The sequence below is a fragment of the Myiozetetes cayanensis genome, unplaced genomic scaffold (genome assembly GCF_022539395.1).
Source record: "Myiozetetes cayanensis isolate MyiCay16 unplaced genomic scaffold, myiCay2020 scf1, whole genome shotgun sequence".
Taxonomy (NCBI): domain Eukaryota; kingdom Metazoa; phylum Chordata; class Aves; order Passeriformes; family Tyrannidae; genus Myiozetetes; species Myiozetetes cayanensis.
Window position 1 is genome coordinate 88867946 of NW_026086604.1, and position 23553 is coordinate 88891498.

Genomic DNA, 23553 nt, shown 5'->3' on the forward strand with positions numbered 1-23553 from the left:
ATGAATGCAGGGGAAAACACTTCTCCTGCCAAACATTTTACTTTGCTCTTTAACAGCTGGGTATGTGTGCAGCACATAAGAAGTACTATGAAAGGAGGATGAAAAGGCACAGGTAACAATTCGATGCTTTAAATATATCTATGTAAGCAGTCAGGTTGGAAGGTGACAAGTCAGTTGAGCTAATTACATCTTGTGCAGCAAGCTATGCCACGTGTTATACGTGCTTCCCATTCATGCTTGGGCGTTCTCGATTGAGTTAGCTGCCCAAAAGGTGTCTCAACAGGCTTGGTTATAACAAATAGTTTGGTGTGCAACCTTAATAATGCCCCATATTGGCATCAGAAGAGGATATTGACAAATGACTTCGCCCAGAAAAGTTGTTCTGGCCCCCATTTAGTAGAAAGCAATCATTTGACGCTGTCTAATAACATTAATCAAGCTCTGGACCTTTGTTGCTGTATGTCATAGCAAATGCTTAGCTTTTCAGGTCTAAAGTGCTTGACTACACATTGTATATTAAAAACAAAAGACTTTAATTCATTAAAAATAGACTCTCACGCTAGATTAAGTTCATTTGCTGCACCCGTCCCTGGTCTGCCTTTGTGTGTGGTCTCATTTAAAACAGACACACATGAACCAGAACCTACTTTATTCACATGAAACAAAAATACTATTGGCTGTCAACCAACATAACAGACACTGAAAAATGGGAATACCCCTGGGTAAGGAAATTTTAATTAAAAAAAAAAAAAGAGAGAGAAGAAGAAAAAAAGAAATTACAATGACGAAGAAGCAGCAGCTGCCTTCTCTGGGAATTCCTGTTTCGTCACCTTTGTCAAAACATCTCACATTGTCTCCTATGTATTTTATAAAGGTCTTTTGCAGCTCTATTAAAGTAGAAACTTCATTTACTCTGATCTATATTGATAAAGATTATGAAGCCATTAGATGGCTCATTATGTTTGCCTTTACTTACCCCCAATTAAGATTTCAGGTGTCTCCGGTTTTGAGCTAATTTCAAAGTGGCTGCCATCTGGGACATTCTCAAGGAACATGATGAGCTCCTTTTGTAATGATATATCACATTTAAAACTCTAAGGGAGCAGTTCTGTTGCATGCAATCTCATTTTCCATATGTAGAGTTTTGTGCCTGTTATTTGGGGGGTTTATTTAGAAATCAATCCTAAGTGCCAAGTTTTGATCTATGGCTAGTACAGCACTAAAGCTCCTGGTCACAGCTGACAGCTGAAATGCTATTAGACATAACATCCATGTGCAATTCTCCACAAATTGTTCGCAAAAAGAGAGTTTTTGAGCTTGGGTGTGCAATAAAACCAAATCCAGACACAGCCATGACAAAAAATTCTGGCATATGTATAACAAAGGCACCATTTTATAGAAAACTCTCTTTTGAGAAGTGGAGATGAGGATCAGCTCAGTGAAGTAATTGGGATCTACTAATCTCTTCTTCAGAGCAGGGTAGCATGAATGAACAAAAAAAAAAAGCAAGCACAGGTCACAATCATCTCTCAAAAAGTGCACTGCAGAGAGACATTCCTTTCAGTCCTCCTACTAAAAGGGGAAGAGCTGAAGGGGTGGTCACCAGAAAGAAAGTTTTTCATGGTAAACTAATACCAAGAAAGGGAACAGAGAGCACAGGTTACATTTTGAAATTATATCAAGCAGACACAGCAAAGAATTGCTATGATACAAGACCTCTTGCTGGAGAGAGAACCACAACACACAGGACACTGGCATTTCAGTGCAGCATTACAGTAGGCTTAAAATTTTCAGCATGGCTTTTAGGTCTTCCATTCTATGCTAGGTGATGTTGCAATACACACAGATCCATTTTTCAAGATATGGCACAAGGACATGACACACTGTGTAATGAATGCAGCTTTTACTGATTTGCAAAGAAATAATTGTCTTGAAAAGGTTTTTTTTCATAAAAATCTTTCAGTCAAGAACAGGAATGTAATATCGTAACCGACTGCACTGTGGTCTCAATACTGCATGTGAAAAATTAAGTGACACATTTTGATATCACTTACGGAGGTTTCTATTTTATTTAGCTTTGATAAAATAATTTAATTCAAAATTAAATGTTAGTCACAAAAAAGCCAGAGATAGTGACTGCGTGTTTATACATATATGTGTATGTGTGTATAACTCCAGTATATGTCTGAGTATGTATCCATTCCAAATGCCATCTGGAGCTACTTGAGGCCATTTCCTCTGGCCCTATTGCTTGTTACATGGAGAAGAGATCCCCACATTGATATGTGTGTGTGTGTGTGTGTGTATGTAATTCCAGCCCTGCAGTTATAGTTCTGCCATAGAGTTCAGACTGTCAGAAGAAACAGGTTAAAGCACGTGATGCTAACTCTACATCTCACTCCATCACTTTTTCACTCAGATCCAGAAGAACAGAAAAGGACTGAGCACATTCAGCTCATATATGTCTTTAGCAGGGGTGCAGGAGAACAGCACTATTTAGGACCTACCTTGCCCATTTGGTACTTGTTTATGCGTTTTTCCTTTCCTAGGGGTTGACTGGCATGATGATGAAGCATTGTTTGTGGCTGTTTTTGTGTCTTCTGTCTCCTCCTCCTCCTCTTCTTCATCCTCATCATCCTGAGAGCTTCCAAAATATACCATGTTGCTGGGCAGGGCTGGAGAACCTGATCATTATAAAGAAATGGCCCATTAGCATCATTACATTCACTTACTGCACTAACCATATTGATCATAACCCACTTCAGTGTCATGCATAGCAAGGGAAGAGAGGGACTCAGAGACAGAAGGTCATGATTAACTAGAGGGGTTTTATTAGTTTTTACCAACAGGATACACATGTGCTTAAAAAGCGGGGTTCTCTCCTCTCTCAAGCACATTCTATTCATACTTCAGACAATCAAATAGTCTTGCTATAAGCCCTAATTAATAGCTTTGTGTATTCAGGAAAAGGACTAATGCACATGCTTAATTTCAAATGCATGCTCAAGTGCCTCACTGAAGTCTTAACATCTAGAAGCTTACAGCTTTTCCAAACAGAAGAAAAAAGAAAAAACAATCTGCACCATGGCAATATTTTTAGGTTATCATTACAATAAAGCATTAGCACTTAAACTTCCCAATGCTTTGAAGACCTCTATAGTACTGCACACAGTATTTTGCAGTATTCTGCAGTATGAAACAAAGAGAAAAACCAAGACATTGAGATGCTTATTTGCCTAGCAGATTACTGGCAAAGGAGAGAAAAGAGCAAAGGCCTCCTGATTCCCTGTGTGCTCCTCTTGAGGATGTTGCTTCTTTTGATTACTTCCCACGATACTCCCATGATTTTTAAATGTACAAATATTGCTGACAACTAATGGACACTTTCCCTTGTGTCCAGTATCATTCCATTCAAAATGAGTCTTCTGTCTATCCCCTGGAGGGACATGTGCCCTAGGAGCCTCCTACTTACTCCCAAGGAAAGAATTTTTGGTAAAGAAAGGGAAAAAATAGAGTCAATAGATGTGGATAATGGCAACTCATCGCTTCAGTTATTTTCCTGTAGATAAATAAAACAAAAAAGACAAAGAGAACTGGGCTACAGACCAAAAATGCAAGGTAGTGGCTATTTGGCTGGTGCTTCCTTAGGAAGCACTTCTGGCTTCAAGCTCTTTAGAACTGCAATTCCGTGTTCGGTTTTGAATTGTTGGTATTGCCATTGCCAACAACTAACTAAAGCTAATTTTGGGGTTGCATATTTTCTGCTCCCACCAGGTTTGTAAAAAATACTTGTAACTATAAAAATTACATTTTAATGAATGGATGCCTAAACATGGCACAAAAACTGGGATGGGTTGTTTCTGTGATGAATCATCCTTTCCTAACTATACTGGTTTTGATGGGGAGTTAATTTTCTTCATAAGAGCTGGAATGGGGCTATGTTTTGGACTTGTGCTGGAAACAGGGTTGATAATAATGGTATGTTTTAGCCATTGCTAAACAGTGCTTGCACAGCGTCAAGGTATTTTTTTGCCCCAATTTTTCACGCTGCTCTGCCAGCAAGTAGGCTGGAGTGCACAAGAAATTGGGAGGGGACACAGCCAGGACAGCTGAGCCCAACTGGCCAAACCGATATTCCAGAGTATATGACATCATTCTCAGCAATAAAAGCTGGGGTAAGAAGGATAAAGGAAGGGGGGAACATTCGGAGTTACAGGACTTGTCTTTCCAAGTAACCATTATATGTGATGGAGCCCTGCTTTCCTGGGCTTGGCTGAACACCTGCCCGCCAATGGTAAGTAGCGAATTCCTTGTTTGGCTTTGCTTGTAGCTTTTGCTTTATCTATTGAACTGTTTTTATCTCAACCCATGAGTTTTCTTAGTTTGACCCTTCCAGCTCTCTCCTCCATCCCGCTGAGGGGGAAGTGAATGAGTGGCTCTGTGGGGCTTAGCCCCCACCACTAAGACCTCTGCTCTTGGCCTCAATAACAGCCCCTTTGGAACTATGGCTGCCTCTGAGAGAAGCAGAGAGAAACTCCCCACCAGCATCCTGTGCTGTGTATGAGTGCTGGTCCTTGGACACCTACGAGACCACAGCAGCATGGAGGGCATGATGATTCTTCCCCCCTGAAACAGTGTTCGTGGTAATCCATCAAACCTAGCCATAAACGTACGGACACATATGACTATCCTAGGGGGAAAGGTTTTTGCATGCCACAGCCTTCATATTTATATAGACTAATGACCAAATTAAGACTGTTGACATATTTCGTGGCATGGAAGCTGTAGCAACTTACAGAAACAAAAAAACTTCACATTTTTTATGCAAGCCCAGAACTTTTTGGCACACTCAGAGCAATTAACCATAGCAGGTAAGAGGTGGTGAAAGGCACAGGCACATTAATTCTTCTGCTCAGAGGGGAGCTTTTTGGCTCAACAGCAACTAACTAGAAGACTCTAAAAAATAAACTGTTGCTGCCTAAAAAATAAATTGTTTCTTTCTTCCATTTAGGTACCCTATGTGTAGTATGGGTTCAGAAGCCGGATACAAGTGCATCAGTTCTTACCAGGATCTGAAGTCTGACATCATCAGTGCATTGACAAATGATGCATAAAAGAAACTTACTGTTAGGAACCCTCAAAATTAGATTCAAACACAGACTGAAATCTCCCTATTGTAATTAGAGAAATAGTCAGAAAATTTATCCTTCTGAGACACTAAAATAGCAGACTAGATACAGTGTCTGATCTCTAAGCTTCATCTTCCCTACAATCCAAAGCTTTTTTGGCAGTAGCTTTCAACAGCAACCAGCAAAAAAAGTATCATCTGCAATGCAAATGTTATTACAATAGCAATCTTTTTTTTTTCCTTCCTTTTTATTAAAGCACAGAATAAAATATAGTGCTCTGTCATTTTGCTTAGAAAGCAGGGAGAGTCCTACCAAGTCGGAGAGCAGGCACAAACTTTACCTAACTCCTGGTATTCAATCATTGTAATCTCAGTGCATAAATCTTCTGTCAGAATGACATTTTTTAATTCTTTCCCATCAAGAACTATGAACAACAACGGTTAAACTGCATTCCTGGGACAGCTGGGACTGTTCGGGAAGTATATTTCCAGAGAAATTAGACTAGCAACATCCAATAACACAGGAGAGTCCTGCTAACCCTCTCTTTATTGATCTAAGTGCTCTGCAATATGAGACCTTGGAGAAAAGCCGGCGTTCAGTCTGGGTCTCCTTCCCTCCTCCTCATCAGCTTTTCCTATGTATTTATTAAACCTGACTTGCCAAACAGAAAGAAACAAAAAAAGTCTGGACTTGCACATTTTTGTTCTATTTAAGCATTGTTATGGATGGAAGACACTGAAAGAAATCTAAAAGCTCTGAGTTTTCTTGCTTTCATTTTATATTAAGACTATTTTTATCATCATCTTTTATAATATGATTTCAGTTCTGAAATAGCCTCAAATAATTTGTTCACAGCTATGTGTTAAGCAGGCTAAAACCATTTTCAGTTTAGGGTTATGTATCTAAACATGTCCAAAGCCTTAGAAAACACTGATTTAAAATATTTAAACAGGCTGCTCAAGCTCAAGATATTACAAAATTCCGTTTATGAGCAAACTGAAGGGAAGACAAGGCTGTAAGTACACTGTGATTTCATTCAAACTAAAAGAAAGACAATTATGTTTATTAGACAATGCCTAACTTGTGAGTGGTTTATGTGCACTGCTGGTTTACACCAGGATAAGAGCTAAGAACACTCAAAACTCCTCTTATGGAAATAATACTTTGACTCCTCAAGACTGAAGAAACTCATATGAGCAAAGCTGCACTGTAAAGAGTGGAAGCTACATGATCACTCACCTTCTTTACTATAAGAATGATTCCTGTCCTAAATATGCCTTATCCTCTCTGAGACCAGACAGGATGTGCGTGTGATGGCACAGCCTATCTCTACAGGGGACCCATTTGTTACTCAAAGCTAATACAAACAACACTAAGTACTGTTACTGTAGCCGTGAACGCTCAAGACCACTGGAGATGCGAAGAATGTGCGCTCAAGAGCTGGTTTGTTTTTTCCAACTGTATCAGTTGGTCAAATAAAATATATTGCCCTTCCTCATAGATCTGGCCTATCTTCATCTCTCCTTTCAGAGAGATTTTGTTGAGAGTTGTTGCTCTCATGTTTCTCCACGTAACAGATATTTATCATGAAAATGACACGTTTGACAATGAAAATGATGTATGACAGCCCTCCAAAATGGCACGAGGATAAGAAAAGTGCAGGTTCGCCAGATGCACGAACAGAACATATAGTTGTAGGTGCCTCCTTGATATTTTAACTTTACAGAATACTATTCTGCATGTTTTTGGCTTTGCCTGGATGCACTCAGCAACAGAAACCCACAGGGCAGCTATGCCGGTTCTTTCTTGCATATATTTGCCAGCCAGGCAGCAAGAGTGAAGATGAAGAATCATTCCTCCTCTTCTTCCTGCCCTCCCTAGCACCAAAGTATGATTCTCAAAGCCTACTGAGGGCAACCTAAAGAATGACAATAGAAATTAATTAATAACCAACAGCAAAAGACAAGAGCTGCAATGATCAAGATAGAGGACAACATCTGCACCAGGGAGGTGGTGCCTGCCAGGTCTCAGCACTCTAGGTATGTAACTCCCCATTTCCTCGCTTTCCATTCCCAAGAAAACAGCAGAAAAAGATGTGAAAGAGCTATGAGAGCCCGTGGCTGTATTGAATTTTACAAGTCTCCTTCTGTGCTGGGAGCCCCCAAGTTGTGCAGGCAGCTGCTACCATGGGCTTTGCAGCAGATGAAAGGGGAGAGCAGGGGAGCAGCCCTGCAGTGCCTGGGGAAAGCCCATGGGCAACACTCCACATTGAGGAGCCCACCCTGCCATGTCTCCGATTGGCAGGTGCCTGAAAAGCCCACTCACTCAGCAAATCTGATGGCAACTGAAAATTAAATTTGACTTCTCATCGCTTATTTAGAAGACATTTCATACAAGGCACCCTCTAGACTGTAAGTAGTTGTGTGGACATTTTTCTTGGCATCAGAAACAGTCTACAGAACATCTACCTCCATCTGGCCTCTTGTTCTTATTCCGGTGCCACCACCTCAACTGTGGCAGTATAATTTTTTTGTGAGGCCATGTGGTGAACTGGATCAGGGAACCGATTCAGATTAAAATCCCAGACTAAGGAAATTAAAGTCCATTAATAAAGCTGTAACTGTAATGTAACGTTACAAGCTCTCAAGAAGAGATTTGGAAAATTTCTATGCACACTTTTTCTTATTGAATGTGTAGCATAATATATCACTTTATGTTATTAAACAAAACATTAAATGCAGTATGTTTCCAATCTTGTGTAGAAGCTGCACGTTTTACATTCTGTCCTGATGATGTCTAGGCATACAATTCCTACTTGCTATTCTTTTCCCCTCAAGACAGCTGATTTGTTTTGCATCAGTATTTGCACAAAAGAATGTGCCATCACCAAAGACCTGGATGAGGCAACTGAAAAATGTTGGGAAGGAAGGAAGGAGAAGCTGTGGCAGAGGTTGTAAGCTGCAAGAAAGGGCATGCAGCAGAGCAGAAGAAGGAAGGGACAAAGATGTGCTGTGGTGGCAGAAAGAGGCAAGTGGCAAGAAGTACGTTAGCACATGGACACGGGATGCAGGAGCAATGGGAGAAGGAAGATACTGAAAGAATTACTGACATTCACTAGTAACAAACACAGTAAAGCAGGAAGGACACTCCTGTTAAAGCTGGTCAATACAAGGCATCTGCCTGACAACACCGTCAACCTGTTGCCGTGATCTGGACATGTGCCACTCACCCTTTCTTGTTCAACAAGTCTCATGGCCGAGAGCAGAAAAGCTATGGACAAAACCAGGCTGGAGAGAACTTCCCAGCCCTCTTCTCCTCCTCCCAGTCACCAGGGAAAGGTCAAATTACCAAAGCTGGCCCTCACAATGCTATTTTGAAAAACTTATTATGGCTTTTTGAACAATTTTTGAACAAAGTTCCATGGCTGACTAAGGGATTACAAGTACACAGAAAGCTTAAACAGCTGACACAACTCCAGGTACCCTCTCCTCACCAAAGAGCAGGAATTACTGCTTCTATGGTAAATATTGAGAAAATTGTTAATGGTGAGTTGTCCTTTTTAGAATCACTCATCATAGTTACAATGAGCTATGAATTATTACAAAAAGGGAGGACAGTCAGCTCTTTAAGAAAATTAGGCTTGAAGTATGTTTGGCAACTGTTTCCATCAGTATCTACAGTTTCATTACTGAAATTCTCTCTTGAGTATTTTTGTCTTCCCTCCTATTGTGAGACCAACACAAAAGAAAACCTAACTATGTAGGAAAAATGATTACCACAACTATACACAAAGTGTGGCGTAATGCATATGAAAGGATGACAAATGTATTTCATGTCCTCTGTTATAATAATTTGATGCTCATACAACAGTAAGTACAGAGTAAAATATGGGTTTTTAAGTCTTGGTGCTGCTTTTAGCAGTTTTCCTGGAAAGATGTTACCCTTTGCATACGAAAAATTCAGGCTTTCTACTACCAGTAGGCAGTACTGATGCTTACACAGCCTGTACACACAGATGCGTTGACCTCAGCAGCAAGTGCCTGATTAATAGAATAAACTATACTCTTTTTCAGCCATCTTATTTGACTAATGAGGTTATTAAGGGGTTTTTATTATTATTATTTGATGAATGTGTAGTTTTCCCTCCTAAATTACGGTATGTTTTGTTTCTCATTAAATTACATTAACTTTTGTCTCGGACTAGCTAAACACGTGAAAAAAACCTCTGAATTTTGATCTGAAGAGTGGAATCAGACGTATGGAAAGTGCACGTGCTTTGCCAAAAATACTATTTCATTACTCCTCAGAATTAGCTGGCAGTGTTTCTGCAATATTTACTGAAGTACAAACCAAATGTTTTCATCTGGACAGGATTCAAGCCCTGGTATGTTACAACCACAACAAAAATCATCTCAATCCAAGAGCCTTCTCTGTAATTTGGGCTGTGGTTTCTGCAAAATTGGAGGATTCTTCTCCATGAATTATTTACACCAACTCCCCCTCTAACTCCTCTCTTTTTTTTTTCCTCCTAACAATTAAACATAACCCAGATGTGCTTTGGAAAAATCCTGAAACAATTTAAGACATCAGAATGATTTAAGCACAAGGCAGGTCAAGGTATGTGGGACTTAAGCCTGCCCCGTTAAACACATGGCATGCCAAGCCCTACAACAAGCCATGTCCAGAGGTTTGGCTTCTCCAACACACAGCCCCATTTTGTGGCTGTATGCAGGTGGAAAAACCTTGCCTCTCAAATGCTCCTGATGTGCTGTCATCTCAATGCTTAAAATTTAGGGCCTGCTTCTCATTTGTTGTATGTTCTACTTATTACGTTTTGGCAGGGTAACACCAAGGCCCTGAAGCGCAAACAAATGTCATTTATGCCCACACTTTATGGTTGTTTTACCAAGCGAGGCTAAAGGAGAACAAACTGCATAAACTCTAAGGGAAAGAGCAATTGTACTTCACTTGTCTGACTCCATCTGCAGGAACAGCCCCAGAGGGAGCTCCCTGGTGCCTGAGAAAGAGGGAGGAAAAGGCCATCCCAAATATAGAAATAAAACGGAGCTCAAACACCAATGCCCAAACTCTTCCTTCCCCTGTCAGTGCACGAATCACCAGGTACGTGGTGTTATGGCTAACTTATCAACTAATGTAGCAACATAAACCCCATTTTCTTCTTGGTCTGTTCTTCAAAGTAGTAGAGCTGAAACCAAAAAGCCAAAGAAAAATTTTTCTTTTCTAGGGAAATGGAGCAAGGGTGGGGAAATGCAAAAAACTGTGGTGGGAAAAAAAAGAAAAAGAAAAAAAAAGGCTCACTTTACAAACTTTACAAAACACACACCAGAGTAATAGAGTACTCAGTATTAAAAAAATCAGGAAGTGCTTCTCACATCTACAATTCATATCCAACAATCTCAAAGCAATTTACCTCCACTAACCTGACTAGATTTTACAGTGAACCTCAAAACCGACCCCTTCCACATACACTACAATCCCCGACTCTGTGTTCCCCTCTACCATTCCCAAAAAGCTACCTGGCTGTGTTTCATATCCAAGAGATCCTGGGCCCCATTCCTAGCACAAAATAAGTCTTTTGGGGAAACAATGAACCTATGGTATATTCACAGGTTACAGAAGCAATCTCACAGTTTTCTGGCTGGGATGAAGAGCAGGAATTGCCCTTGCCAGAATACTTTACACTGCCGACCTGGGCAGTGGGGTTTTGAACTGCTGCTGCCATTGCAGCACTCAGATTTCATGCCAGTAGCTCATCCACAATCACCATCCTGCTATGTTGATTTTATACAGACTTAAATATTTATCCTCATTTTACAAAAAAACTAAGCAGCTCGCTGAGGGACTCAGAGTGAGTCTGTGGCAAATATAAAGGCTAAACCTCAAGATCAATCTCCCATTTCAATCTGTCAACTTCATCCTGTGGCTTTTTGCAGAGGTAGATATTGGAATCATGAACATCAGAAAGGCGCCCAAAAACTGGAAGAGCAAGAAAAAACTTTGATTCAGCTGCAGTTCTATACACAGGATACTCTCTCTTGCTTCAGCACCTCTTAAATCTCACAGTGGACACACACAGATATGAAGTAACATTTCATGTGCCTGAAGGTTTGGCCCTCCAGCAGCACTCTATTCCCCTGGGAAGGAATAATGCCATGGTGGTGGTCATCAGGCTCTCTCTGTGTACTTTACATGTCTCACTCGCTGTGAACCTGCATAATCATCTCTTCCTGCCAACAGTGATTAAATTACTCTTGTCCTAAACCACCATGAGAGTTACTAGCTCAGAGTAGCATATTCCACAGGTGGCCTACATGGTTGCACATGAGAAATATCCTGTATTCTGTTCTTCAATATTACTCCTAAGTTTAAAAAAGAACTGTGAGATTACAGTAACAAAATGCAAAGTTATTTTTATTAAATGGTTTGTGCAATTAAGATTTAACACCCTGTCTTTTCAATCCATTCTAAAATTTTAGTTTCAAGTACTAAATGATTGAACAGCAAAATCAATAAAAATTCTTCTTCCAGTATTTTAAACAAATAATTGTACGTCTGCATGTTGTAATATTATTTTCCAATTATAGAAACTAACCCAGAACTGCAAAAAAGTTCATATTTTTGGACAGCATCAGCTGTCCAAATTTCATTGCTTTGTTTCCAGCCTAATCAACTCGCTGGCCTATTGAATCTGCTTACTCTGATGTGGTGAGCATGTCTCCACGGTCACAACAGGCTCCCTGGGAAGGCTGGTGCTTCAAGAATGTGATTAATGCAGTCAGCAGCTCTCAAAGTACAGTGTACCTATTGACACCGAACTACCAGGCAAACATACCTTCTGCCTTGTTAAAAGATACAGTTGTTTTCTAACATGACCAAATTCAAGAGCCCGCAAGTTTTGGTTTTGGGGGCTCTCCCACTGTAATGGAAAATCTCTGCAGGTATCAACTGACACAGTCAACCTCTCCTATCAAGACTCAAATCAGAAGACTGGGATCAAAGCTCCTTGAGCCTACCACCCAAACACAGGTGTTTAAAAGAATGAAATAACTATTTAAAAGCAAACTGTGAGAGGAGTAGAGCACTGGGAGTTAAAAGTTACTGAAGTTCAGACACACATGCTATAGTGAAATTTTTTATTTTGATTTTACCCTATTGTAATAAATCATCAGATCATTAACTCAGCACAGTACTCAAATAAAAAGAACAATCACACATTTTGCAGAATAGAAGAACCTGAAAACTCAATTTGTGAGATCTCAATTAAACCATCTTTATTTAGGAATCCCTGAAATTCTCTAGCATGTAACTCCCAGAGGCTCAGCTTAATTAGAAAATTGATCATGGGAAAACTTCTTAAAATGTAGTCTCCTAATCACAGCCTTCCTGTTATCAACTTTTGCCAAAGATCTATTGCTCCCAGGGAGTTGTTTCTCCTTCTTCCTTTAGCCTGTTATTATTTGACTCGCAATATTTTAACCCGTAAATAATTACAGAGAGCAAAGGTAGCTTAAATGCACTGTAACAGAAGCTATTAAGAAAAATATGATCTGAGGCAGAAAATACAGCAAAAGTGAAAGCCGTTGTACAACCACACAGAGATGACACACTTGTATCTTACACGCTGCTGAAAGACACTAATTATGCCTCTGGCAAAGGGCATACGGGCTCCTTCAAAGAAGCTATTTAAAGATAAGAACACTGCAGACAAACACTTCAGAGATATCTGTGCTATTCCCTTCCTTCTTGTGTTGGAAATTCTAGGTCACAATGTAATAAAATAAAAAAAAAAAACCCACACTTTTTAAAAAGAAGGATTTTAAAATAATAGAAAGCAGGGCAGCCTTGCCAAGTCTGGTCAATTAGATGTATTCCAGGGTGCTCAGGTATCCATCAACTGTTACAGCTTTTTCACTCTGCTCCGATTACCTTTCAAGTACATTGTATTATCAAATCAAGAGTTTAGAAAACAAACTAATTAAAAATATGTCTACAGCCTTAGTATTCCGAATAATGAAACCAAGCAGGTCATCTTGGTTAAATTATTTCCCTCTGAAATTAGGGGGGCAAGGTACATAAAAATTATTTGAATCATTAGATTTTCATACACATAGTAAGCAAGACAGGTAAATGGGACTTCTCCTTAGTATGGGACCTTACGTATGTCAAGGTCCTTTCTTCCACACTATTGCATGATAATATTGCTGCATCACTGATAGAACGCAGCTGCTCCCACTAAAATAAACCCTACAAGAGCAATGAAGAGTGAACTTGTGGTGATGGGATTTTTAAATTTCTCTATTTAAAAACAGAAAGTGAAAGTACCTGCTGATATGGTGGTATTTGGACTTGGCTATCATGAAGGTCTTTTCTAAGTTTAATGATTCATGATTCTAAGGTGACAAATTTACACTGTGCTTCTGACACTGCTGCTGGGTGTGATGGGACAAGGACAGAGACATGACCACAGAGCTGCTTTCCCACTAGACTCCCCTGCTGAAAAGGAAGCTTTGATTGTGAATGCAGGGACTATACCACCTAAGTATTTTGAAGGACTAGGACCTAAGATAGTTCTAACTTAATCTTTTATTTTCTTTAAATTAAGCAAACATGGGGATTTACTGTCCTGGATCTTATCACTACTACACTTACAATTTTAAAAGTGCTGGACTTCAACCCTGTGAGTGAGTTCTTATTTCTATTCAATTCAAAAATGTGAAAGGGCCAGGGCTGGACAGATGCACCTGGACAGAAGTCAGAACAACCACATGTCCCACCATGCAAAGAATTCTGAATCCCTCAACATTTCAATAAATAATAGCACAGAGGTTCTGTATCAAAACAAACCCCTTCCAAAGACATCACAAATCTTCCCTGTGCAGGGTTTAAATAAGCTGCTGGCTCTTCCCTCTCCAAGCTCACTAGGTACCACCAGAAGAGTAGCATGAAACTAAGCCTGTCAGTGCCCTGCAAAACCATTTGTGGGACCTTTACGGAGCTGGATGTACCAGCCTCCACCTCCTGTTTTTATCAATCGAAAGAGAGAACCACCTGAAGCTAAACCTCCCAAGAGGCCAAATGGGCACAATCTCAGGCAACCAGGACCTTCTGAAGGACACAGCAGTCCAGGTACAGAAGACAGAACCATGTTAATACTAGTCAGAACAACCCCACTCCTACAACCATCCAAGTCACAGCACTTTCCTGCTCCTCCACAGAGGAGCATCTATGTAGCAGATGTCCAAGAAGATTCCCCCACCTCTTTTCAGGCTTTATACTGGGGTGATGGAGCAATAAGCTTGTGGAGGTACTGAAACAAAGCTAACAGCTTTCCCTTTCTGCTTTTCTTCAGACTGTTTAAGCAGAATGTGTACGTTCCATGTGTGGCACTCAGAGCAGATTTTCTCTCGTGGCATTTTAATATAATAGTAATTGTGATCTTGCTGTCTGAATGATGTGCTGTCTGAAATACACGAGTACTCCTGCATACTGAAGAAATTAGGAATGAATTGTAAGTTCTTAATTGACAGTACAAAACATCAATTACGCCACAGATGAATAACAAAGAAGAAAATTACAGGTGCAAGAGCTAAACAGCCATTGATTAAAATAAAAAAAAATAAAAACAACAACATGAAGCACTGGAATAGGACAAAAGTACTCATGCTTCCCATTTGCATTGTTAAACAAGAATGCTAAGAGACTAGGAAATAAAAATGGAGTTAAGTGACACTTTCTATACAGGTTTCCTTTCTATAAGTGCAAGTGCCTTCAAAGCTATAAATAACTCATGCTTAGTTAGCAAGCAGTGAAAACAAGTGTGTGAATGCAGCCATGTGTGCTCACACACACACCACCCCCATCTGAATCTTCCCACCAACAACTGTGGCAGTTGGCCCAGATCACAGCAGTGACATGCTGCCAACAGACTGATCGACCTCACCACACACTAAATTAGAAATACATTTACACAGATTAAATTTCAGAGGACCGTGATGCCACTTTAAACTCCATTAGATTCCTCTCCTCACAATCCTTAAAATAAACAAAAAAGCTAGCAAAGCACCCCCCTCTATCCCCTCCACCCACTCGCTTTACCAGAATGATGGAGGCTCCCTCCTAGATGTGAATCAAGACAGATAAATTAGCAAAGGTACCACTAACCTAAAATCTCACAGAAGAGAAGTCAAAAGAAATGAAACCACATTCATGAAGGTGAGAAAGCCTCAGCAGGAAGCTATGGGTGGTGTTGATCACTGCTGTTCACAGATGAAACAAGAGACCTCAGCACTGGAAAGCGGAACTCAAACACAAGCTTTGAAAGATTCAACCCACCAGGTAAGACTTTTGCAGACAAACCCTATCTGTAACAAATTCACACCTTTTCAGCAGGTAAAAGGACAAAACAACAGCAAGAGGCATCATTCCAGCACATCAAGGATGTACCAGTGACTAAGGGGAGGGGGTGCACCTGCCAGAAGAGACACATACCACAGGAGATGATAAGACAAGTGGGAAATTAAACTGAAAGATGCTGTCTTCAATAGATGATCTGGCACACAGTGCCATGGACAGTACCAAGAAAAATGACCACTCAGGTAAGGCCTCCTTCTTTAGCTTAGTCCTGACAGTCAGCTGTAGCTCACACTCATCACCCCAAGTCTGATGTGCAGGCTTGCAGACACACACCAGCCAGGCTCAGACACCTGTTACTATGAGCTAATTCAGGTACATCTCTCTACAATTTCAGATGCCTCGTTTGTACTTGGGTGGTGAAGGAGCTCACCTGTTTTAATTATCACCACAGGAACAGTCCGGCTCTTGAGGCAGTCAAGAACAATGACAACCCCTCCACATCCCATGAAAAGCCTCACTCAGATTGAACAATAAAGGACAGTGAGTAGGTAGAGAAGGGGAATTTCCAACCAGATTTCTCCTCTTGCAGGAACAAGTACTCAGGCAAGTTAAGCACTCCTTCAGTTTATAGTCAGACAAAACAAAGGAGGATGGGGAGGACTTAAGAGAGCTAGACAATAACCCATTCAGGATAACAGAGAGCCAAGCATAAAAGGAATTTCTTTTTGCACTATTACCAGCCTCATTTTATGATCTTTAGAGCCATGAACTCGAATGCTTCTGCTGTAGATACAGTCAAATTGCTGAGAGTTGAAATGCACACAATGTATTCAAGTGTACATTTGTGGAGCTGCTGGTCACTGTGCAGTGCTACAGCTGTTTCTGTGCATGAGATCGTCCCCCCAAGGCTGCTGCGAGACACCTACCTCGAAGACAGAGGAAAGTGAGAAAATCTTCTGTCTTGGGCTTCCTTTTGGAGAGGTCAGAAATCTGAGTGGCAGGAGGGGGTAACAACGGCTCCACTATCTTTATTGGAGTTGTGCTGGGACTGTTTGGCTGGGACTGAGCAAACTTCCTTTGTGCTTGCAGCCTTGGCCTGTGGAAACAAGAGCACATCAGAAGCTTTTTAGGCAGAACTCGCAGGATGAGTGAGAACATAAAAATTCACCCTTTAAAAAAAAAAGGAGAGAGATCGATCTGAATCCATCTCCCACCAATATATCTCTAGCTGGGTCAATTATGAAAATTATGAAGACAGTATTTTATTTGTTTTACCCTTTGGTATCTTCTGCTACAATTTGGAAAACCAGAAAGGAAACATCTTGACTGTAAAATCTGTGACTACTGTTTCATATGTTCTGAGTGGTTTTTTTGCACATGATACAATTACAGTTTACCATTCACTTATTTGGAAATTAAATCTGTATTCTGCACCATGAAAATGTCTTTTTTTTTTTTTGTTAAGTGTTGGTGTTCATTGCTTCCTGTTTTTAATAGTTTTACAAATTAGGTTTATTTTGGCCCCATTAAAGTTTTAATTTATCCAAATCTGCTAGAATATTATTTCCATGGTAAATACATATATTAATAGATAAGGTATATATGTTAACATCCAGTTCTACAAGAACAAACCAAAACCTTTAGGAAAAAGTATTTTCGACAAGAAAAACATCCAGTCAAAGCCATTAGATTTTCGTTTGCTTGGCCACAGCCTAGAAGGACAGTAAGCAAGAAGATCTGGAGTGGAGTTAAGTAAATGTCTAAGAATGAAGGACATGCATGGAGTGAATTTCTTCAGTCCTGACTGACACCCTCTGATTAGTTTTAGAGCATGCCCGGGTATGGCTGCAGGAAATTAATGGCTGCAGGTGGTTTTGGCACCCAGGCTACAAATCATTTCAAGCCTTTCTGAGGGCTCTGATTAACTGCTAGGTAGCAATGAATGCGATTTTCTTTAATATGTCTAGAATGTAAATTGGTATTAGGGAAAGCGGTTTGGGGCAGGACAGATACCTGGAGGGGGTCTCACTGGGAACCTGGCTCAGCTCAGCACTTAAGAACATGCTAATTTCTCACTTAAGCAACTGGGATTCTAATTATGATCTTTATTACAGCTTCAAAAAAGAGAGAAGCTACAGAAAGACCTTAAAACCTTGTTGAGAAAGGATGCAATTTTATGTCATTTTCTTCCCTAATAGCAGAGTATTTACATAATGTCAATCTGAAACATATCAAATAACACTGAAGGAAAACCCAGGTCTTGTCACTCCACTGCAGGCTTGACTGTTGTGACTTAAGGAAAGCACAGTTATTGTTCAGTATGGATGAAACACATAATTGTCAAACCTTTTCTTTTTCACAGCTATTAACCTTGAATAGTTGGGTAAGAAGAGGTTTGTTACTGTAGTTTTAAACTTTCGCAATTTTGTGGCTAAAGTAGCAAAAAAATTGAAAATCTCAGCAGTGTATGTATGTATATACAAATGTCCCCTAATGACAACAGCGAACAAAAGTAACATTGAGCAATTTTCTCCCTAAATTCTGCATAAAACTGTCCATCTTCTCATTATCTAACCCAAAAAAACAGAACATACCAGCCATTCTTACCGCTTTTTGTCATCTCCTTGATGGCAAAAATAACATACTGTGTATAATTTTTTTTTATCACGGTGCTTATAAATTGTGAACTGGAACTAAAAGACTACTGAACACATATATTTCCTCGTATCTATGAACAATTATCTTTCTAGAATGAAGGTCTTGTATACATCTGCTTATATCTCCTCAAAATTATTCAGACTGCTTCGGAAAGCCCCATTCCTTCATGCAGACTGAGGAGTTCCAAGCAGGATGAATGGGATTTTAATTTCAGTCAACTACATTTCTACCACCAAAACTATACGTGCAGCCAGAGAAAGACGCTTTGTGTTGGCTTCTGTTCTGCACAAAGCATATGCTCTCTCAGCAAAAAACAGACTATAAAGGTTAGCAAGCAACCCTGGTTTCTGCAAAGTAATTTTTTCTCCACTGGAGTGCTTCATGAGCCGGGCTGTTAAAAACATACACCCACCCGCTCTCTGCATCTCTGTACTTGCTCAAATCCCATGTGATTAACCACAAGCACCAAGGAGGACCACCACCCCAAACAGTAAAGGTTAAGCCTGTTTCACAGTTCAAAATTAACCCTTTGCAGCAAGAGTCATCCATGCCGTTTTGCAGTATCCCTATTATCAGTCCCCAGAGCATTGAAGAGGGATTAGGGAATGACTTGTAAGTTTGGCATAGATGTGAAATGAATGAGTGAACTGAAAGTACTTTTGGTCTGTCCGTCCTTTGAAAGTACACTCTGCTAGCATTCTTCTCTGGTACAAACAAAGGCCTGTGGAACTCAGAGCCTGGCCTGGCAGCATCACCGGCTCTTCATTAGCCACCCAGCTCCTCACTACCACTACTCTTCACTACCCATGGGGGCCCTTCATTTCAACAAGGACAGCGAAAATGTCAGGTCTTTCACAACTTCAATCTATGCCCATGAACTTTTGCCACTTCCCCAGAGAGGCTGCAGAGACTTGTTGCCATATGGTCAGATGTGTCCGAGATGCTTCTCCTCTCAAACCAATGCTGAAGGTTGCTGTACTTCCACCTGCTTGGTTTGAGCTCACCAGTGCCACAAAAACTGGACTGCTTATGAAATACCCATCTTTTATTAAAACCTTGAGCAGTTACAGGGTATAGGCATCACTGATTCAATTTATGAACACCAGTAAATGAAGGTTTTCTTTTCTGACTGCAGCATCCTTTAGATTTCTGCACCAACAACTGTTCTTCATACATATAGGCATGTGCTCCACAGGCTTCTACTGCAATGCCTGAGGGTGTATACAGAGCGAGCTGTGAGCAAGAAACAAGCTGTTCTGTAGCTACAACATAGTGGGATGAGGAATCAAGGTTAGTAAACAAACGATGAGTTCTTAAGCAGCCTTTGCTCCACCTTTGTTTCAATAGTGGGCCAGCAAAGGAAAAACACATATTTCAAAACATGGGCAAAAAAGCCTGTTTCCTTGTGAAGGCATGTATACCTCTTAATAAACTCGTATATCCCCCTGAAAACCTCTAGCAGCATAAAACCAATTATTTCGGGTATGGTTTCACATTACATTTAATCCAATCTAAGTGTGAAGCTGCTGCCAAAGAAGGATTGTACCCCTCCTCTTCACTACAGTTACATTAGAAGAAGCACAGCAACTTGTACTCACACACCACTTCCGACCAGGGAAGAATAGCTAAGTAATGAAAGTGCTCAGAAAGGCAGTTTGTGAGTAGGATGTTTCCAACCTAATATTTAGAGAGATGCAGTGTGGCCTGCAGGACTAGGGAAATGATCGTCCCCCTATACTTGGCACTGGTGAGGCCACACCCCAAATTCTCTGTTCAGTTTTGGGTGCTCAACACAAGAAAAGACATTGAGGTGCTGGAGCATGTCCAAAGAAGGGAAACAGAGCTCGGGAAGGGTCTGGAGCACAAGCCTAATGAGGAGTGGCTGAGGGAGTTGGGTTGTTTAGCCTGGAGAAAAGGAGGCTAGGGGGACCTTATTGCTGTCTACAACTACCTGATAGGAGGCTGTAGCCAGGTGGGGGTTGGTCTCTTCTCCCAGGTAACAAGCAATAGGATAGGAGGAAATGACCTCAATTTGCACCAGGGGAGGTTTAGATTGGATGTAAGAAAAGTTTCTTCACTGAAAGGGTTGTCAAACATTGGAACAGGCTGCCCAGGGAAGTGGCTGAGTCACCATCCCTGGAGGTATTCAAAAGATGCGTGGATGCGGCACTTGAGGACATGGTTAGCAGTGGAGTTGGCAGGGCTGGGTTCATGCTTGGACTTGATGATCTTAAAAAGTCTTTTCCAAGCTAAACAATTCTGTGATTGTTTAAGCGCATACACCACCAGCAGCCTGGCTTTGCTCTTTGCTTCTTAACGCAATGATTTCTGCTGGAATGACCTATTTAAAAGCGTCCATTTGGCAACAGGAGACAGATTGGCACGAGTGGCAGAAAGAACAACAAAAATTCTGTTTCCGTTCTCAAAACAAATTGCTCACTCTGCCCTCATTGAAAGGCTATACACTACGTAAGGCTTGCAAATACGCAAACAGAAAAAACTTTTCAAGAAGAAAAAAGGATGAGGAAAGAACTCAATACCACATCTAAACGTCATGAGAACACCCAACATGCTGCCAGAAACACCAAGACTATTTAAAAATAAATAGTAAACCTTCTCTCACAAGAATGTTATTTTCCGTCTACTGCTTTTGAGAGACTTTAAACACGTACCTCTCACATGGAGTTAAAAAAAGTTTCAGCCTGAGGAAGTCTCACCTCCTTTGATTCGCTTCTCTTCTACTGAACTAACCTTTTAGGTCTAAGCAAATTACAGCCAGAGACTAAAACTCCACAACAAGAATACCCTCATTGTAAAAATGCAGGCTAGGCTACAAAACATTCCTCTCCCAACACAAAATATACTTTTTGAAGCTTTTCTAGACTAGAATTTATTTTTAGTTGAATATTTTAAGCGAATTGCATTCTTTAAATCAAAACACTACAGTTTGCGTGGGCTAAAAATACTTCAGAATGTCCTTTAAAATAGAATATCCTAGCACCATTCCTTTAGCTTGTAAAAAAGTTCACATTTAGGAAAAAAAGACTACACAAAGGCTGTCTTTTTTTTGCAAAGCAAAGCTCAGGCTAGTACTATTGGTCTGTGTTAAATTTGGTAAACATTAATACTCTAGATAACAGAATCAAGTATTAAACTATCAGTATGTAAGATTTAGTTATACATCAGTACAAAAACCTGACTCTTTTCAATTCATTACTCCCTAACTCCTAAGCGAAAGCAAAGCATAAGGATTATAAAACTTAGACAAAACCCAATGCGCACAATCAAATTTGTAATATATGTGTATTCACAATAACCTATTTATAGAAAATTCTGATGAGAGGCTGTTCTCATTCCTAAGTATCTCAACTGGAAGGAGATTTGCAAAACAAACTATCCTTTTCAAACATTCTCTAATCTCCAGCAATCTGCAGGTTTTCACAAAACTTCCTGCTTAATATGCGCTACAATATGTCCTTGCTGCTTGGTCTCATTACCTTCCCCTTACTACTTGAACTCCACTTTTGCTTTTGTCTTTTCCTGCTTTTCTGTAGGCTGATGTTTATGTCCTTTTTCTTTATTACAGTGCCACTAGAGTTAGATTTCCAAATGCTACAGGAACCATAGCTTAAGTAGGTGCTTGAGTGGTAGAGTTTTGTGGCTAATTCTCATTTCCCTTTCCAATGCAGCGTGCTTTTCACTTTCTGAGCCGCTGGCGAGCAGCTGACAAGCTAAAGAGAAGGAATCTACACTTCTTGTCTTTTTGAAAGCAGCATCGTATTTGGGTATTCTGTTGTTTCTCCTCATGAGAAACTGAAAAGCGGAATTATTTGTGAATATTTACTTTTACTAGTAATGAGCAGAGGTGAGCTGATATTAATTGACACCAAACACTGTGTAGATAGTTAGGAATAGAGACTTGCTTACTGCCTGATCTAAGCCTAGCTGTTGAGGGAACATCCTCTATCAAAACACATCTTTGAACGGGGGAAATTCTGGGTTCTTATTATTGCTCAGGCTTTGCAGTTCCCAGATCTCCTTCAGTATTATACCTCACAGTCTGAACAGCAGAAATTCAGCACACCATGTATTTACTTTTTTCCATTCAGGGTTTGTCCTCACATGGACACAGACGAGCTTACGTTCTGTGGGACTATTCCCACACTGCTGTCTCAGCCTGATTGTCCCATACAGCTACACACAGTCACAGTCAGGCATTACAAATGTCTTTCCATCAGTCACTAGTAACCATTAAGGGAAGGCTCTGGCACAGATGGGCACTCTTCCTTACAGGTTTTGTCCTGACCATTCTTTGCTAGTATCATTATAGTTTCCTCTCTGCTGTGTACTTGTACTATTTATTTCCTTGCTGGCTCAGTGAAATACTTATCTCTGATGTTACTTGGCCCTACACACCTGACCTAGATCTAATTTGAAGCACACCACCTTTTAGTCTCATCAGAGCTGATAAAACAAATGTGTAAATTGTGTAACTGTGCTGTACAACGTGACACTCTAAGTGCACAACATGCCTGTATGCAAAGACTCATTTGTGTGCAGATTTGTTTATTAAGGTAAACTCACCTGAAAATGACAGGCTGTAGATGTGTTCTGACCTCATTTAAATTGAAAGAAAACCAAAAAAGAGTAATTTAGGCTTTAATAGCCAGGTTTCTGCTGGAAACGGGATAATTATCAAGTGCAGAATCTCCACCTCAAATAAAATCTACCATGTGATGGGCACTGCTAGGCAAGCACAAGATGAGCATGCAAAACTTGCTGCTGGAGGTCTCATTCTTCATGGGACAAACAGGAAATATTTATCACTATCACATGTGCCAGCAGGAAGCACAGCTAAGCTACATTTCACCACTTCAATCCTAAGAACATTCCCAAGATATTCCCTCCCAATAGTAACCTTCTAAGAGGATCACCAGTCCACGCAAAGAGGGTTCCAGACTTCAAACCAACAAGTTGTCTACATCAACACTGCCAAAACTTATATGAAACATATTTTTTCTCCCCCAACCGTGAGGGTAAACATTACTTGGGTAAGCAAAAAAATGGGGTGGGAAAAAAAACTCCCTCAGAATACATGACCTTGTTGACTTTCCTCAGAGCATACCTGAGTGCTAAGTGTTGGCTCAGGTAATACTAGGCGCAGCTTCTACCTGTATGTGTTCACATACCGCTGCAACCACTGTGTCCCGCATCACATCGTCAAGTGAATAAACAGCATCACACCAAGAGCAAGAAAGCAGGCATCTGCAGGAGTCCTTTGAACTGCACTCCCTCTCCCACATGTCCCTAAGCTACCGGGATAGTACTTTCTGCTTGCATCAGTGGTATCTGTTGCCCATTTAATAACACACCGCTTCTGTCGCTACTGCCA

General features: G+C 40.5%; 1 protein-coding gene across 2 annotated transcripts in view; it reads right to left on the bottom strand.

Annotated features, from left to right (window-relative positions):
* Positions 1 to 23553, bottom strand: part of JARID2 (jumonji and AT-rich interaction domain containing 2) — a 215211-nt gene that overhangs the window by 43716 nt on the left and 147942 nt on the right. For both annotated transcript variants that reach the window (XM_050307645.1, XM_050307717.1), the window contains exons 4-5: positions 16430 to 16599; positions 2508 to 2684 (exon numbers count right to left, since the gene is read on the bottom strand). In XM_050307645.1, the coding sequence (XP_050163602.1) occupies positions 2508 to 2684; positions 16430 to 16599 (347 nt within the window). The remainder of the gene's footprint in view (positions 1 to 2507; positions 2685 to 16429; positions 16600 to 23553) is intronic.